Source organism: Dromiciops gliroides, chromosome 3 (assembly GCF_019393635.1).
Source record: "Dromiciops gliroides isolate mDroGli1 chromosome 3, mDroGli1.pri, whole genome shotgun sequence".
Classification (NCBI taxonomy): Eukaryota; Metazoa; Chordata; class Mammalia; order Microbiotheria; family Microbiotheriidae; genus Dromiciops; species Dromiciops gliroides.
Window position 1 is genome coordinate 88,899,836 of NC_057863.1, and position 17,187 is coordinate 88,917,022.

Consider the following 17,187-nt stretch of genomic DNA (forward strand, 5'->3'; position numbering starts at 1 on the left):
GCAGTTCTGAAGGGAGGGAGCTGTGGACCCAGAGGTCCCTCATTATTTCTGGGACCCCAATATTATGGTGAGCCACTCAATTAACTCTCCCCACAGAACTCTGAAAGATCATGGAGAATGATCTAGAAGCTGGCAGGTGACTACATTAAGAAGTTGGATATAGCAGTAAAGATGGGCAAAATAAAACTAAATAAAGAAGGGGGCCTATGTCTGAGGCCAAAAGGAGAGAGAGAGAGACAGAGAAAGATAATGGACTCAGTGTAGATTGAGACTTTTTTTTAATGTGAGCAGTTTGGAAATTTGCTTTGCTTGATTATATATGTTTGTAATAGATTTTTATTTTCTTGTTCTTTCGGGGGGGGGACAGAAAGACTGTGGACCTGAAAAATAAAATAAATTTTAATTTTAAAAATGTTATTAATGACATCTGAGAGAATAATTTCATTAGAGGGGAAGGGGGCTAGGTTGGAAGACATATTTCTTGGTGGTGGTGTTTGTCCTTTGTTCTCAAAGAGGACCATACCTCAGGAGGTGATGTCCTGACTTGTAGTGAATTGGATTTAAGTGAGGGAGGGCTGTGCAAAGTTACCACCAGCCTCACTCTCTCCTCCAGAACCATCTGGGTCCAATGGTAAGATACAGATCAGGACAACTAGAGATGGCCCTGGATGTTTAAGGCAATTTTATTTAAGTGACTTGCTCAGGATCACATAGCTAGTAAGCGTTTGAGGTGAAATTTGAACTCAGGTCTTCTTGAACTTCAGGGCCAATGTTCTATCCACTGTGCCACCTAGCTGCCTTTATATTGCTAAATAGTTAGGAAGTGGAGGTAGCAAATATAGAATAATAAGAGTTTAGCAGTGGAAAGGTTTAGGATGATTGTTTGATGGGAGGGGAAGGGGTAGAGATAACATTCTTGAAATCAGAATTAATCTTTTGGCAGCCATGGATCACATTTCTTAACCTAATTGCCCATTATCTTTTTGTAAGACCTTTTAAAACAGTTTCTATTTTAGTTTTTACTCTCATTGAGAGGTAGCCTGGTATAATGGATAGAGAACCAGTCAGTCAATAAACATATAAGTGCCTCTTATAATACTAGGCATTGTGCTAAGTGTTGGAACCACCTTTGGATGCTGGAAGACCTGGGTTTGAGTCTCACCTATTACATGCTGATTGTGTGACCCTAGGCAAGTCACTTAACCCTTGGAACCCTAGACAACTTCCTTAGACTACAAATTGCAAGGAAATTTCAACCCTGAATTGATAACAGTTTTCCTTCCTCATGGAGGGGGAGGGGGGGACAGAATGTTCTGTATACCATGAAAATCACAGGTCTAGTCCCTACCGTAATTTGGGGGGGGGGGTTGGTTTTGATTTGTTGTTGTTGTTAGCATTTTGTCTTGCTATCCAGCTAAGACGGATAAGTACAAAACTGGTCTTTTATACCAGAGTACATTGACTACCACACTACCACCTGTAGAGTCTTTGTTTCTTTTTGTAAATGTGAAAACTACACTAAAAGATGTAACTGATTCTACTATGTAGCAAGTATATAAAACCCTGTGGAAGAAAAAATGTAAAAAGGGACAATTTCCTTCAGATGATTAGAATGGCAACAAGTAATAAAGTCTGTTTTTGAAATCTGAACTCACAAAATAGATAAATTGAGGAGCCAGAGGAGTGTAGCTAAGTTGCTTGCATTTTTCAATAACACGAAGCACCTATACCATGCCAGCTACTGGGTAAATCCAGAGTTTAGATAAGATATTCCCAAAATGAGTAGGAGACTTCAAATACAGATAAATCTAATGCATGGTATTGCATGAGTCCTTTAGAGGAGTACAAAACAAACTGCTGTGAGAAGTCTCAGTGGGGAAGATTGTCACCAGCTAGGGGGAATCAGGGAAGACTTATTAAAGGTGGCATTTGTGTTGGGCTCTAAAGGATAGGTAAGAATTCATCAGTAGGAGAGGAGAAAGGACATTTCAGGCATTGGAAACAGCATGAGCAAAGGCAGAGGGGTAGGACAGCATATGTACAGTGTTCATTTTAGGGAGTCAGTAGTCCAGTTTGGCAGGAACATAAGTGTATCATAAAATAGTGATTCACTTTATCAATTGATTCACTATAAAGGCTCATTCAAAACATTGAACAAATAAAGCTCACATGGGTTCTATTAAGAAATGTTTTTTTATCTAGCTAAGCAGTCCCAGAGTACTTTCATTTCAGCCAAAGTAGTTACTTTGGTCACTGCTGCAGATAATTGCTTAACTTTAATCAGGCATATAAGAACTCTCTGAACTTTAGAAACAAAACACAAATTAGGTAGACCTTGAAAACAACTACATACACAAAAAGGTTTCATATATTACTGTTAGCCTATATAAGTTTAAATGTCCCTTATGCTTAAAGGGTACATTTTATGCAATTATAAAGTGTTTTTTTGTTGTTTTGGTTTTGTTTTCTGTTTTGTTTTTTTTTTTGCGGGACAATGGGGGTTAAGTGACTTGCCCAGGGTTACACAGCTAGTAAGTGTCAAGTGTCTGAGGCTGGATTTGAACTCAGGTACTCTTGAATCCAGGGCCGGTGCTTTATCTGCTGCCCCCATAAAGTGTTTTACAAATTTTTTTTTAATTGGCAACAAACGTTTATTTTATTTTTTCCAGTTACATGTAAGGGTGGTTTTCAACATTCATTTTCATAAGATTTAGAGTTCCAAATTTTTCTCCCTCCCCCCTCCACAAGATCCCAACCAGGTTATATATGTACAGTCCACAAGTGTTCTTTATATGGGGGTGGATAGTTAGCTTCCTCATTAGTTCCTTGGGATTGTCTTGGATTATTTCATTGCTGAGAGTGGTTAAGTCATTCACAATTGCTCATTGAACAATACTGCTGTCACTATGCACTATGTCCTCCCAGCTCTGCTCACTTCAATATACATCAATGTTCATTAGTCTTTCCAGGTTTTTCTGGGATCATCCTGTTTGTCATTTCCTATAGCCCAAGACCATTCCACCACAATCATATAGCATAGCTTCTTCCATCATTCCTCAATTGATGGACATTCCCTTGATTCTCAATTCTTAGCCTCCACAAAGAGTTGCTATAAATATTTTTTGTACCATTTTCCCCCCTTTTCTCTTTTTCATGATTACTATTGTTAACTGTTTCCCTTCCATCCTATTCCCTTCCCCATGATATTTATTCTATTATCCATTTTCTTTCAGCCTATCACTCTTCAAAAGGGATTTGCTTCTGTCTGTCCCCTCTCCCACTCTGCCCTTCCTTCTTTTGCCCCTCTCTCTTTATCCCCTTCCCCATCTCTTTTCCTGCCGGGTTAGAGAGATTACTCTACCCAATTGAGTGTGTACATTATTCCCTCCTTGAGCCAATTCTAAAGGGATTGAGGTCTTTGAGCCAATTCTGATGAGTGTTAGGCTCATTTACAGCCCAGATTAAATAGATTACTCCACCCAGTTGGGTGTGTGTGTTAGTCCCTCCCTGAGCCAACTCTGATGAATTTAAGGTCTTTGAGCCTTTTCTGATGAGTGTAAAATTCATTTACTGTCCTGCTCCTCTCTGGTCTCTTCCCCCACTCCATAAGCCTTTTCCTGTTTCTTTTATGTAGGATTTCACCTCTGCCCTTCCCCCTCCCCCAGTGCATTCCCCTCACCCCTCAATTTAATCCTAAAGATGTCATCATGGGGCAGCTAGGTGGCGCAGTGGACAATTTTTTTTTTTTTAAACAAACACTAGCAAGGTTTTTTCCTTAAATACAGGGGTAGGAACCTGTAAGGATTCCCTCAGGCAAAACCTAGAGTAAACGGTTGGTTCTTACATCTTACCCAACCAGGATAGTTTTTGTTGTTGGGTTTTTTCAGTAGTGTCTGACACTTCTGACCCCATTGGGGTTTTCTTGGCAAAGATACTGGAGTGTTTTGCCATTTTCTTCTCCAGTTCATTTTACAGATGATCAGCTGAGGCAAACAGGGTGAAGTGACTTACCCAAGGTCACACAGCTAGTACTGAGGCCAGATTTAAACTCATGAGGATGAGTTTCTGATTCCAAGTGTAACACTATCCACTGCTTTACCTACCTCCAACCAGAATATAAGCCTTTTCCAAAGAAATGACTATATAATGGTGTTTTATAGAAAAATTAAAGTTGGCTCCATCTTTAAAAAGCCCAATAAAATTCTTTTTACCAGTTTCCTAATTGAGGAAAATTATGCTGTATCATATTAATCTGAAATCCATCCTTTCCTTCATTTTGTCAGATCCCCTTTCTACCTCTGGGCAGTTTCTGAAGGGCATGATCTAGTAATGTGATCACTCCCACCTGTGCCACTCCTCCGCCCTGTTGCCCCCCTTTCCCCATCTGCTCTTTACATGGCTTGGGCTGGGCCCTCCCAAGTGGGACTCTTGTTTCTGTTTATCAGTAAACAGAGAAACCAGCTTGGACTGGGTTCCTCCCCGAGTACAACTCTCTGTTATCATTGCTATTCTTCATCAAAGTTAGGGGTTTTCTGGTCTCCAGGGGGAAGGCTAAGGGAGTGTGGGGTTGGATCCTTATTGGGGTAGTTTTGTTTTCCAGCCAAGATTACAAGAGGTAGCTGAAGCCTATCAAGCTATTAACATTCTTAAATTGCCAGAGAGGTGCATGGTCATGCACACCTGAAGGCCAATCCATCAATCAGGATTCTCTTACCTTAGCCAAGGGAGGTCCAAATGAGGTCAATCAGAAGGAAGACAAAGACGTATATTTTTCATTGATTCTTTACTTTTTGTTCTTTCAGGTGAATTTTGTTACTATTTTCTCTACTTCTATAAAATAATTTTTGGTGGTTTGATTGGTATGGCACTAATTACATAAATTAGGTAGAATTTTTATTTTTATTATGTTGGCTTGTGTCTGTGAGCAATTAATATTTTTCCAGTTGTTTAGATCTAACTTTATGTAGAAAGTGTTTTCTAATTGTGACTATATAATACCTGGGTTTGTCTTGGCAGTTAGACTCCCAAATAATTTATAGTGTCTACAGTTATTTTAAATGGAGTTTCTCCTTCTATCTCTTCTTCTTGGGTTTTGTTTGTAGTATGTAGAAATGCTGATGATTTATGTGGGTTTATGTTACCTCCTCCAACTTTGCTGGTGTTAATTTTTTCAGCTAGTTTTATAGTTGATTTTCTAGGGTTCCTTAAGTATACCATGTCATCTTCAAAGAGTGATAGTTTTATTTCCTCATTCCTATTTTTAATCTTTCAATTTCTTCTTCTTGTCTTATTGCTATAACTAGTATTTCTAATACAATCTTTAAAAATGGACAGTCTTGATAATGGACAGTCTTGTTTCACTCCTGATATTATTGGAAATGGCTTCAAGTTCATCACCATTCTAGATAATGCTTTCTCTTGGTTTTAGATAGATACTACTTATGTTAAGAAAGACTCTTGTTGGGCAGTTAGGTGGCGAAGTGGATAAAGCACCAGCCCTGGATTCAGGAGGACCTGAGTTCAAATCCCGACTCAGACACTTGACATTTACTGGCTGTGTGACCTTGGGCAAGTCACTTGACTCTCATTGCCCCGCAGAAAAAAGAAAGACTTTTGTTTCTTTTACTTTTTAGTGTTTTTAATAGGAATGAGTGTTGTATTTTGTCAAAGACTTTTTCTGCATTTGTTGATATAATATGATTTTTTTGTTGTTATTAATATGGTCAAGTATGATGATAGTTTTCTTAATATTGAACTGGCGTTGCATTCCTGGTATAAATCCCACTTGGTCATAGTGTGTGATCTTTGTGATATGTTGCTGTAATCTCTTTGTTAGTATTTTGTTTAAAATTTTTGCATTGATATTCATTAAGGAAATTGATCTATACTTTTCTTTCCCTATTTTTGCTCTTCCCTGATAACAAAACCATGTTTGTGTCATAAAAGGAATATGGTAGGACTCCTTCACTTATTTTTTCAGATTGTTTAAATGTTCAGTCAAATTCATTTGTGAATCCATTAGGTGCCAGGAATTTTTTTCTTAGGGAGCTCATTGATGATTTGTTTAATTTTTTTTCTAAGATAGGGTTATTTAAATTTTTTATTTCTTCTTTTAATCTGGGCAGTTTATATTTTTGTAAACCCACTACATGATTCATAACTATTCATAACTATTGAATGTTTAAGTTGTTTTAGTAAGGTGGAGATATCTGCTTACCTTATATAATTTAAAAGGTTGTTGTAACGATCAAATTAGATAATACATGTAAAGCCCTTTGTAAGGAGGTACTTAATTGTTACTGTATACCTGACACTGTAGCAATAAAGAAACAAAGAGTTGCTTAAGTCTTGGGGGCGTTTTAAGCTTTCAAATTTGAAATTAGATTGATTTTAAGTGTACACAACGAATGTTTGCAACAGAAACTTTTTAGCTTAAAATGGCCCTAAGATTTAGGAATACTGTGTACAACATGGTCACTTCTCTCAAAAATTGTCAATTAGAATTTAATAAGATTGACATAATAGAGGAAAACTAAGTGTACTGTTTGCTGATTTTAAGTTTAGTTGTTCAGAAAACAGTATAGGCTGGCAGCCTCAGAAGTCTTACTTCCTGGAAGAGGTGGTTTTTGAGCTGTGCTTTGAAGGATGGATTTGGATTGGGGGTGGGAACAAGCAAACTGCATGAGTAAAGGGGGACATTGAGGGAACACAGAAAACAGAGTAGGAAAGGATGGAAGGGAGAAGAGAATCATTTTATTGCATAGAACAGTAACTTAAATTATCCCTTTAGTCAAGAAGAATACTCTGGTTAGACAAGTTGCCATTTCAAAGTAAATATTATTTGGGGAACAAAGTGAAAGATAGAGTTTCGGAAAAACATTGTTTTTAACGTGGAAAGTGAGGAATACATAAGTACATGTTCTATTAAAATTGAATATTTAGAAAGTCTATAGTTCAAGTAACTATTTACTAGGTATTATACTACATTCTGCATCTCTTATGTTCAGTGACTTATTGATACATTTACAAGTTTAACAGTTTTTTCCTGTCAACTACTACTTAAGCACAATACCTCTATATGCCTGGAGTATTTGAAAATCAACTCTGATATAATATGTATGTACAATATATTTAATATTGTTACATCTTGAGGTTTTCCTTCCTTCCTCCCTTCCTTCTTCCCTCCCTCCCTCCCGTCCTCCATCCTTTCATCCCTTCCTTCTCTCCTTCCCTTCCACAAAACTAAAGCAACAATAAAATACCAGGCTCCTGGGAAAGCTGGAATAGCCTATTGTGGACTTTTTTCCTTTAGACATTGAACTTGACTCTTAGCCCCTTTATAAGCTGAGTAGGCAGAAGAATCATCCTAGCTATTTGACTGTTGGCAGGCAAAATATGAAATTATTTAAATGGTTTCAGTATTAGTTTTGGTACATGGTATTTTGTTTTTTGCCAGGCAAATGTGCACTTACTAGTGGACTTCCCCCCCACCCCACCCCCACCCCCAGGAATAAAATCACTAACTAAACCCTCTCTCTCTGTCCTTTCTATGCCCCATATGGTTCTTGCCTGTATAGTACGTTTATTTCATGTTTTCCATTTAGGTCCTTATACACTGTTCCATTCCTTTTGCCAAAGAGGAAATGATTTGGTGATGGAGTGCTTCCACTGACAGATGGACTCACAGGAGAGAAGGTAAAAATATGTCTCTTCTCTGCATTTCCTCCACACCTAAAACCAGAACCAAAATAAAAATTACATTTATATAGTTTATCATTTGGCTTTCCTGTCAAATGTTGTTAATGGAAAGTGGAATGTTTATATTATAGTCAAGAGGCAGAGTGTGATAGTAGAAAATTAGCTTAATGGAGTAATTTAATTAGTGGCAAAGTATTTTCCCCAAAATTCATGAAATATTCAAAATAAAATGGATTAACACTTAAATTTTGAGGACCAAGGCCCTTCTAGACCATTTTTGAAAATTATTTCAAAGCATTTTGCAACCATTAATTCTTACTGTTCATTTTTAGCCTTTCAAAAGGAATGTGAACAATATGACCTGTGATAGAATTCTAGGTGGGAATATTTTATCTTCATTGTGAAGGAGAGAAATATCAAACCAGAGAATAGGTATTCCGCAAGCACTCTCTCACTGATTATTAAATATTGGCATGGCTATTTTGCCAAAAAGGAAGACGTAAGAAAATTCAAAGTGTACATTGCACGACTGATAGCCTTAATTCTCTAATGTCTCTTTTGAGAAACCTTATAAAGAAATGCCTAGTATCCTAATGTATCACTATAGCATAGCTTAGTAATGTGGAGGGAGAGGATTGATATCATTTTCTCCTACATATTTGGCCATGGTGTTTCTAAGCAGGCCTTTCTATATGATCCATAAAGGTCTCCATATGTTGGACAGAGCCTGAGTGAAGCAAGAATAGTTTGGTTGGTACTTAGGTGATTCTGCTGCAAATCTGAATTCATATTTTTTACCAGCAGTTGCAGAGTCTGTACATAGCTTGTGATAATGTCAGTAACTATAAATTTGTTCATATAGGAGAAAGCAAAGCAGAGTAGTTTCTATTAGCTCTATTCACAAGTGCTTCTTGATTTTAAAATAAGTTTTATTTTCTTTAAACAAATTTTTTTTAAAATCCACTAAAGTAGGGACATGCTAACATTAATCACTAAATATGTTAAGGAGTTGGAATCTAATGGGCTTCCCTTGTGTTGAATACTCAAACTCCTCAAGTTGTACTGGCCTTAAACTTTCTTTTTTTTTTTTTTTAGTGAGGCAATTTGGGGTTAAGTGACTTGCCCAGGGTCACACAGCTAGTGAGTGTTAAGTGTCTGAGGCTGGATTTGAACTCAGGTACTCCTGATTCCAGGGGCGGTGCTCTATCCACTGTGCCACCTAGCTGCCCCGGCCTTAAACTTTCTTTAATGAATAGTTAGAAGACTTAAAGATAGTCCTATATTATTTTTAAGGGGCCACTGTCTTAGCCCCTTTCACAGATAGAACATAAAGTAGGGACCAATTGAACTAGATGACTTATTTTTCTCATGATGGTGAAAGGTACCTTAGAATTTCCTGAATGTATTGCAAGCAAAAATTTTTTGCCTTTGGGGCAGCTAGATGGCGCAGTGGGTAGAGCACCGGCCCTGGAGTCAGGAGGACCTGAGTTCAAATCCAGCCTCAGACACTTAACACTTACTAGCTGTGTGACCCTGGGCAAGTCACTTAACCCCAATTGCCTTACTAAAAAACAAACAAAACAAAACAAAAAAATGTAAGCCTTTTGTGATTTGTTTTTGACAGCTCAGCAGAGGCAGAAGGAGCCAAAGAGAGAGGCTTAGTCCATGTCTGGCAGGCAGGATTCTGCTCTATAACTCCCGAGAGACTGCCTGGCTGGGGAGGAAAAACTGTTCTTCAAGCAGCCTTAGGAGTGAATCATGGAGTACTTCTAACTGAAGGTATTGGAAATTATTATTTCAGATTTAATAGCGGAATCAGATGATACTTCTTGGAAATAAGGTCATACAATAGCTTGATTATTAAGTTTACATATTGTATGTTGTAATCCTGTTACCTTAAGGATAGATCTAATGAATATCAATAAATATTCCAACAATTGGAATCTTTTCACTGTAAAATTTAGTTTGGGAGGTACTTTGGGAAGGAATGGAGATGGCTATTGCATAAATGTCAGTCTGTGGCAACTGTAGAAGTTTTTGTATTTCCCTGTATCATATCATTTGGGCAAAAAAAAAAAAAAGAAAGTATATTCCTTTTACAAGTTGATGTGGGTCTTCAGATGTTCAGGTACTTAGACAGAGTACAGGTTTCATTTTTAATGTCTTTGATTTAGATAAAGACCGTGGCTAACTAATCTTTGTTATAAAAGTATATACATACATATTTATATATAGATATAGATAGATATACACAAAATGCATATATAACACTCTACAAATATGCATGCATGCTTGTAGAGATAGTGTAGAGAGAATGGTTAGTTCAAAGTCAAAGCTTAAGCCAAGAAAAATACTAAAATAAAAATATTACTTTTTTAAGAATGAAAATTCTAAATTAGTGAATTGTTTGCCAGCTATTTTGAAATTTGTTACCAGCAAGAATGAATGATTGAATTCATGTAGATAGTTGCTAACTCTGCCTTTTGGCCTAATTTTCTTAACATGACTAGGTTATAGCTTAGAAACCTTTTAGACTTTTTTTGCGACCTTTAGTAATGTAAATAATCCCAATAGTAACAAATCTACTAAAACTAAAGTTATAATCAAGGGAAACTATGTTGTCTGAATAATAAAACCAGAGGAAAACAATTTTCAGTTATTGCAAGGTCACCATAAAAATAAACTGTGAATACATACACAGAGGGCAGCTAGGTAGTGCAGTGGACAAAGCACTGGCTGTGGATTCAGGAGGACCTGAGTTCAAATTCAGCCTCAGACCCTTGACACTTACTAGCTGTGTGACCCTGGGCAAGTCACTTAACCCTCATTGTCCTCCAAACAAAAAGAAAAAGAAAAAAAAGAAAAGAAAATACATATACAGTGAACTTTTGAAACCTGCCGTTCTGGAGAAAAGCTAAACATGACAACTTTCCAGGTATAAAATTCAAGGAAGTCCTAGGCACATTCTTATTAACACAGTGAGTGAGAGTGCTGGACTCACTCACTCTCTCACTGGAGTCAGGAAGACTTCAATTCAAATCCCAATAGTAATTGTTTGAGCACTTACTAGCTGTGTGACTCTGGACAAGTCATTTAACCTCACTCAGTCTCAGTTTCCTCATTGTAAAATGGGGATAATAAATAGCACCTGCCTCCCAGGGTTGTTGTAAGGATCCAGTGAGATAACCTATGTATAGCACTTTGCAAACCTTTAAGTACTGCACAAATGCAAACTTTTTGTTAATATTATTATTAATTTGTGATAGAAATTTGTTATCTTGAACTTCGAGATTTCCCTTCTTCATTTCTTTTTAAATGCAGCATCTTTTGCCAGTTTGCACAAATTCTAGCTATAGTTCAGAATGTTTACATTATTATCTTTTCTTGGAAATGAATGAATATGGAGTACAGATTGTTTATTAACATATGGTACAACTATTCTTGAGAAAGAAAAAATTAAAAATCCAGCTACACTAAGAGGAAAGTAAGAGTTTGCTTGTATATTACAATGTTAATTTCACTATCCTCTAATGTTCTGTTTCAGGTGGTGAAGTGTACAGTTTTGGGAACCTTCCCTGGAGAACAGAACCAGGAGAGATCTGTCCAAGGAGTCCTCTTCTAGAAAATGCTTTGGTCGGGCAGCATGTTATTACTGTGGCAACAGGGAGCTTCCACAGTGGAGCAGTAACAGAGAATGGCATGGTGTACATGTGGGGGCAGAATTCTGCCGGCCAGTGTGCTGTTGCTGACCAGCACTATGTACCAGAACCAACACCCATCAGTATTTCTGACTCTGAGACAAGCCCTTTGTTATCAGTCAGGATTTTGCAGTTGGCATGTGGAGAGGAACACACCTTGGCACTCTCAATAAGCAGAGAGATATGGGCATGGGGGACAGGTTGTCAGTTGGGTCTTATCACTACTACTTTCCCAGTGACAAAACCACAAAAAGTAGAGCATCTTGCTGGACGAGTAGTGCTACAAGTGGCCTGTGGTGATTCCCACAGCTTAGCACTTGTACAGTGCCTCCCCTCACAGGATGTAAAGCCAGTCCCAGAAAGATGCAACCACTGCAGCCAGCTCCTGATTACTATGACTGACAAAGAAGACCATGTGATCATTTCTGATAGTCATTGTTGTCCATTAGGTGTGGCTCTATCACACGCCCAGGCTGAAAGTCATGATACCATCACTCCTTCCACAGGGGAGAGCTTGGAAAGCAAAAATTTATCTGAAAGCCAAGGAGGGGACAAGAAGACTCTTAGAGAAAATGGTTTGTCTGTTTCTTCTGAAGTGGATGTTGCAAATATACAGCCAGTGAAAAATGAGGCCGCCCATCCTGAGCAAGAGATCGCTGGAAACACAGACATTTCCATTTTGGGAAATGTGCCATCATTTCCTGACAACCATGTAGAGAAAGAATGTTTGCAAAAGTTGTCAGATGATTCATTACAAGGACATCCTGAGACAAGTGGCCATGTAGAGGTGGCACAGGTACCTACTAGGTTTTGTAGTTAATTGGGTCATTATTGTTGAACTATGTAATTCTCAGCATTTTAATTGTTAATCTTTTATTTAATTGTTAATTCTTATTTAGATTTGACTATTTAAGATTAAATAACAATCTCAGATAGAGGCTATCACCTTGTTTCTCCCCCAATCTCCCCCACCATCCCATAGCTACTTCTTAAATATGACTTTACATCTGCATTGTAAAAGCATTTATGAACTTCATTCTGAAGGATTACTTTCATTTTCACTAAGGAAGTAATTTGTCTTGGGGCTCTTCAAGTTGTTTAGGCACAGAATTCTTCAGAATCCATGATCAACTTTTGTGGTAATTTTATTAGAGAGCAATTCTTTAAAGCATAGTGTCATAAAAGCATAGGAAGCAGAAACCTCTGTTCTTTCTTTAGGTTTCGATTTACAATAAATGACTTTGCTGATTTAAGTTACAAATTTCTTTCCTTTTGCTCTACTCTGTAAAGTGAGACAACCATATTTATCTTTAGTGAAATTCAGTCTTCAGGACCCTTAAAATAAATTTCCATCTAATGACCAAGTACCATTTTAAAAATTCTTTTTAAGAAAAAGGCAAAGGAAATTATGAAGTGTATGCTTTTGAGGACCCTTTCGGGAATGGGAAGTAGGCTTTTTTCACACGTTATCCCTGCTGATAAAACCAGAAGCCTTATTTGAGTTTAGTTAATGGTCCCATGACTTTTTCCTTTTCAGTAAACAAATGTATTTGGCAAGTTGTAGTAGAAAATTTCAGATGATCTTATGAATGGACTGATGTTGGTTTCTAAATGTTTAATTATTAACCTATCACAGTTAAGGAATGGGAGCAAAGGTAGTATTTTGTTTTTATTTATTCAGCTTACTCAACCAGCTCCTGATAAATCAACTTATTGCAGCATATCCTTAAGTCATCCCATTGATTCACTAAAGGCTGAGAAGTTATATAGGGTTAACCATTTTTTTCTAGCATATGTATGTCACATTTTAGTTTCTGCTTATTAAATTTTTTTTAAATATTCTTTTCCTTAAAATAAAAATTTTCACACTTCTTTAAAACCTTCATAAATCCCTAAATTCTGCAGTGATATAGAAATATCTTATCTTGTGTTTTGTCCATTTCTTTATCTCTCTGAGGAAGTTGGAAGAGCAAGTGGATTTTCCTTCTGCTACCTTAAAGTCAAGCTTGGTGGTACATGCCTATAATCTTTGCTGTTCAAGTAGGCTGTGGCTGATGAATTTCTTGAGTTTAGAAGTTGTGAACTGCAGTAGGGCTAAAGTGGATCAGGATCCACATTAGAATGGTACCAGTATGATGAGCCACCAGTAGTTATGGTTTAAGGAGAGGTGAATTGGCCAGGTCATCAAACAGAGGAGGTCAAAGCTTCCATGCCAGGAAATAGTGGGATGTAGCCTATGAGTGGCTACTGTACATCTAAGCCTAGGGAGTATTTTTATTTTCTTTTTAAAAAGTACTCTTCTTGCCCTTCAGTGACCAGTTGGGGTAGCACTGTGGTTTTCTTCTTGATACTTGATTGCTACTAAGAAGGCATTTTAAAAAACATAAGGACTTCCCCCAAAGAGAAATACCTGTCAGTAAAAACATTTTCAAATGGTTCAGGTTTCTACCAAATCTTAAATTTCTGATGAAGGGTACCATTTAGAGAATAGACAGAGGCCTCCTTTTATTTTGAATCCATCAAGAAGTGTGTATATATATATGTATATATATATATATATATATATATTAAAGGTTACTCCCCTTTATGTTTTTGTGAAATGGCTCATCTTTTTATATGTTTTTCCTATGTTTTTAGCCTCTTACTGAAGAACCAAATCCCAATCTCCCCAGCCCACCAACCACAACCACATCTGCTCTAAACAGCTTAGTGGTTTCCTGTGCCTCAGCAGTTGGTGTGAGAGTAGCTGCTACATATGAAGCAGGAGCACTGTCTCTTAAGAAAGTAATGAACTTTTATAGTATAGCTCCTTGTGAAAGTGGACTTCAGTCAGGCCATGCTTCCTTGGGCCCAGAAGGACTGAAGGATAGCCGGGAAGAGCAGGTTAAACTGGAATCAATGCAAGGAAAGAAGAGTTCGAGTCTTGTGGATATTAGAGAAGAGGAATCTGAGGGAGTTAGCAGAAGGCTTTCTCTTCCTGGATTGTTATCACAAGGTAAGGCAATAGTTTCTAAGGGATGAGTTTTGGCAAGCCTGGATGCTTGCTTATAAACTCAACTATATTACAGCAAGACTTTACTTTTTATTGAGGAATGAGATTTTACACATAAATTATTTTTCCAGCTAAAGAAAGCTTTACCTTTTTAGACACTTAAAAATGTTTTATTTGAATCATTTTGGATCAAAATATTCTAAGATATAATATCTGGTTCCCCACTGCTTTAAACAGAGCAGCTCTTCCTAATAATCCAAGATCATTAAGAATAGTGGTGCCTCCTTCCAGGACAGTTGGTTTGTATAAGGGTTTTGGTTTTGTGATAGTTAGCCCTTGCCTCTCCAGTATTAATTTTTTCTTACCTTTCCTCTGTGATTCTTCTAATCAGTTGTTGGCTAGAAAATCAGACACCATGATTGTTTGAATAGTGTGTAAAATATGAGTAAATGGACTATATGCTAAAACTCAAGTACTTTATTACTGGAAAGGTCCCTTAGGTCCTCATTTAGTCTTTGAGGCACTGATTTTTTTTCCCCATCACAAACACAGGCTGTTTTGCTTATTTCCTGCTTCCTAAATGGGTTTTGGGTACTTGAGGTTGCCATTTACATGACCTTAGAATAAGAGTTTACTGTACTTTATGTATAGTTAGTTGCCCAGAAGCTTGAAGTATCCTTTCTCTTCAAGCTTTAATAAGAGAAAATCTGAGCAGAGGAGATGATATCACCAGTACCATTCTTTTAGAATAAATACTATACGTTATATTTCTAGTATATAGTAATCTATCTATCATCTGTCTATCATCTATCTATCTAGTAATATAGTTCACATCCTTTTCTAGTTGGGATCTCTGGGTCATCTAGACTATTTTAGTCAAGGTCCAGAAACCAAGTTTCCTGGATTGCGTGCTACTGTTTGTTATCTGTCCTTGTTTCCCATTTCTCAACAACTCTTCTTTGTTCTATATTATTTGTGCCCGTGCCCCTCCCCACTTCCACTCTGTTTATTAGGCTTTGCTAGCTGTTACTGGTCCTAACCCCGACTTTATGGGTGTCTGCTACTCCTGGCTTCCTAAAGCTATTCACCAACAGCTCATGGAGTAAGACAAGTACCAAGACAGAAAACAGATTGTACAGAAAACTAGACTTTAGATTTTTACCTCTTCAGATCACTCTGTCCTTAGTGATTGAAATGAATGGGCTCTTAACCATGTAAAGTTATGTAGAACTTTTGACATCTGTGTTAAAGCTCTTGAAAAATAGATTAGTGAATATAGTTTTAAAATGCTTTATTTTCAGCACATTCTTCACCTCTTAATGTGGTTATATGTGAAACAGTTTGTCAGTAATGGATCACTAGGAGGCCATTTTGAAGTATAATGAAAATTAAGGCTAGATTTGACATTGAAAATCTTAAAAGAATTTCAAATGTACCTACGTTTTCAATCTTGTGAAAAATTTCTTTATCAGAAATTGTTATTTGAGAAAATAGTGAGTATAGGTTTCTTTTGACTAACTTTACAACTGAAGGGTGGATCCACTGGAATGATTTTTCATTTGTTGTATTCTATAGTTGACCTCATATGACCAAATAAGTACCTACTGAGTGTGCTAAATCTATATATGGTGACATTTTTTTCCATCTTACATTCCTGATGAACACTTCCCCCCTCCAATATCACCAAATCAGTTCTCATTGGACACCATAAAAAAGAATATAGAATTTCTTTTGTGTAAAATGGTTTAAATTATCATCTGAATATTTTGCCTGGGTGTCTCTTTTTTTAAAAGCAAATATAAAATTTTTGCTGCACTTCCCATTTTTCTTTTCTCCAAAAATTCTTTAATGCTTTTCTTTCTTTCTTTCTCTCTTTCTTCTTCATCTTCTTCATCTTCTTCTCCTTCTTCTCCTTCTCCTCCTCCTCCTCCTCCTCCTCCTCCTCCTCCTCCTTCTCCTTCTCCTTCTTCTTCACAATGAGAGTTAAGTGACTTGCTTAGTCACACAGCTAGTAAGTGTCAAGTGTCTGAGACTGGACCTGAACTCAGGTCCTCCTGAATCCAGGGCTGGTGCTTTATCCACTGTGCCACCTAGCTAACCCCTCTTTAATGTTTTTCATGACATCCAGGCAAATATTTGCATTTTATTACTGGTCAAAAAAAAAAAACTTGAAATTCTTTAGTTTTTTTAAATAAAAAAAAAACATGAACTCTCTAATATGCTTTTTCGAAAAATGGTTTGTTGAAATGCTATATCTGCAAATTTTATGTTCTCAGTTTCTCCCAGGCTCCTGAGAAAAGCTGCCCGGGCAAAAACACGAACAGTGGTATTGACACCTACATATAGTGGGGAAGCAGATGCACTCCTCCCTTCTTTAAGGACTGAAGTGTGGACTTGGGGGAAAGGAAAAGAAGGACAGCTAGGACATGGTGATGTTTTGCCTAGGTAAGGTTAAGATTTAACAACAAACACTGAGTTTAATAAACATTAATTCAGTTGAATAAACATTTATTATAAGCACCTTCTAGGTGCTTGGCACTGTGGCAGGCATTGAGGGAGATATAAAGGTAAATTCTGTATCCTCAAGGAACTTGTATTTTTTTTTTTTTTTTTTAGTGAGGCAATTGGGGTTAAGTGACTTGCCCAGGGTCACACAGCTAGTTAAGTGTTAAGTGTCTGAGGCCGGATTTGAACTCAGGTACTCCTGATTCCAGGGCCGGTGCTCTATCCACTGCGCCATCTAGCTGCCCCAGGAACTTGTATTTTAGTAATAGTTTAAATGTACTTTCCTACCCACTG

General features: G+C 37.2%; 1 protein-coding gene across 2 annotated transcripts in view; it reads left to right on the forward strand.

The window, feature by feature from the left end:
* The window catches only part of ALS2 (alsin Rho guanine nucleotide exchange factor ALS2), an 83,559-nt gene that overhangs the window by 16,069 nt on the left and 50,303 nt on the right, over window positions 1-17,187 (forward strand). For both annotated transcript variants that reach the window (XM_043990890.1, XM_043990891.1), the window contains exons 2-6: window positions 7,605-7,695; window positions 9,323-9,477; window positions 11,243-12,192; window positions 14,034-14,391; window positions 16,665-16,833. In XM_043990890.1, the coding sequence (XP_043846825.1) occupies window positions 7,676-7,695; window positions 9,323-9,477; window positions 11,243-12,192; window positions 14,034-14,391; window positions 16,665-16,833 (1,652 nt within the window). In that variant the 5' untranslated portion in view covers window positions 7,605-7,675. The remainder of the gene's footprint in view (window positions 1-7,604; window positions 7,696-9,322; window positions 9,478-11,242; window positions 12,193-14,033; window positions 14,392-16,664; window positions 16,834-17,187) is intronic.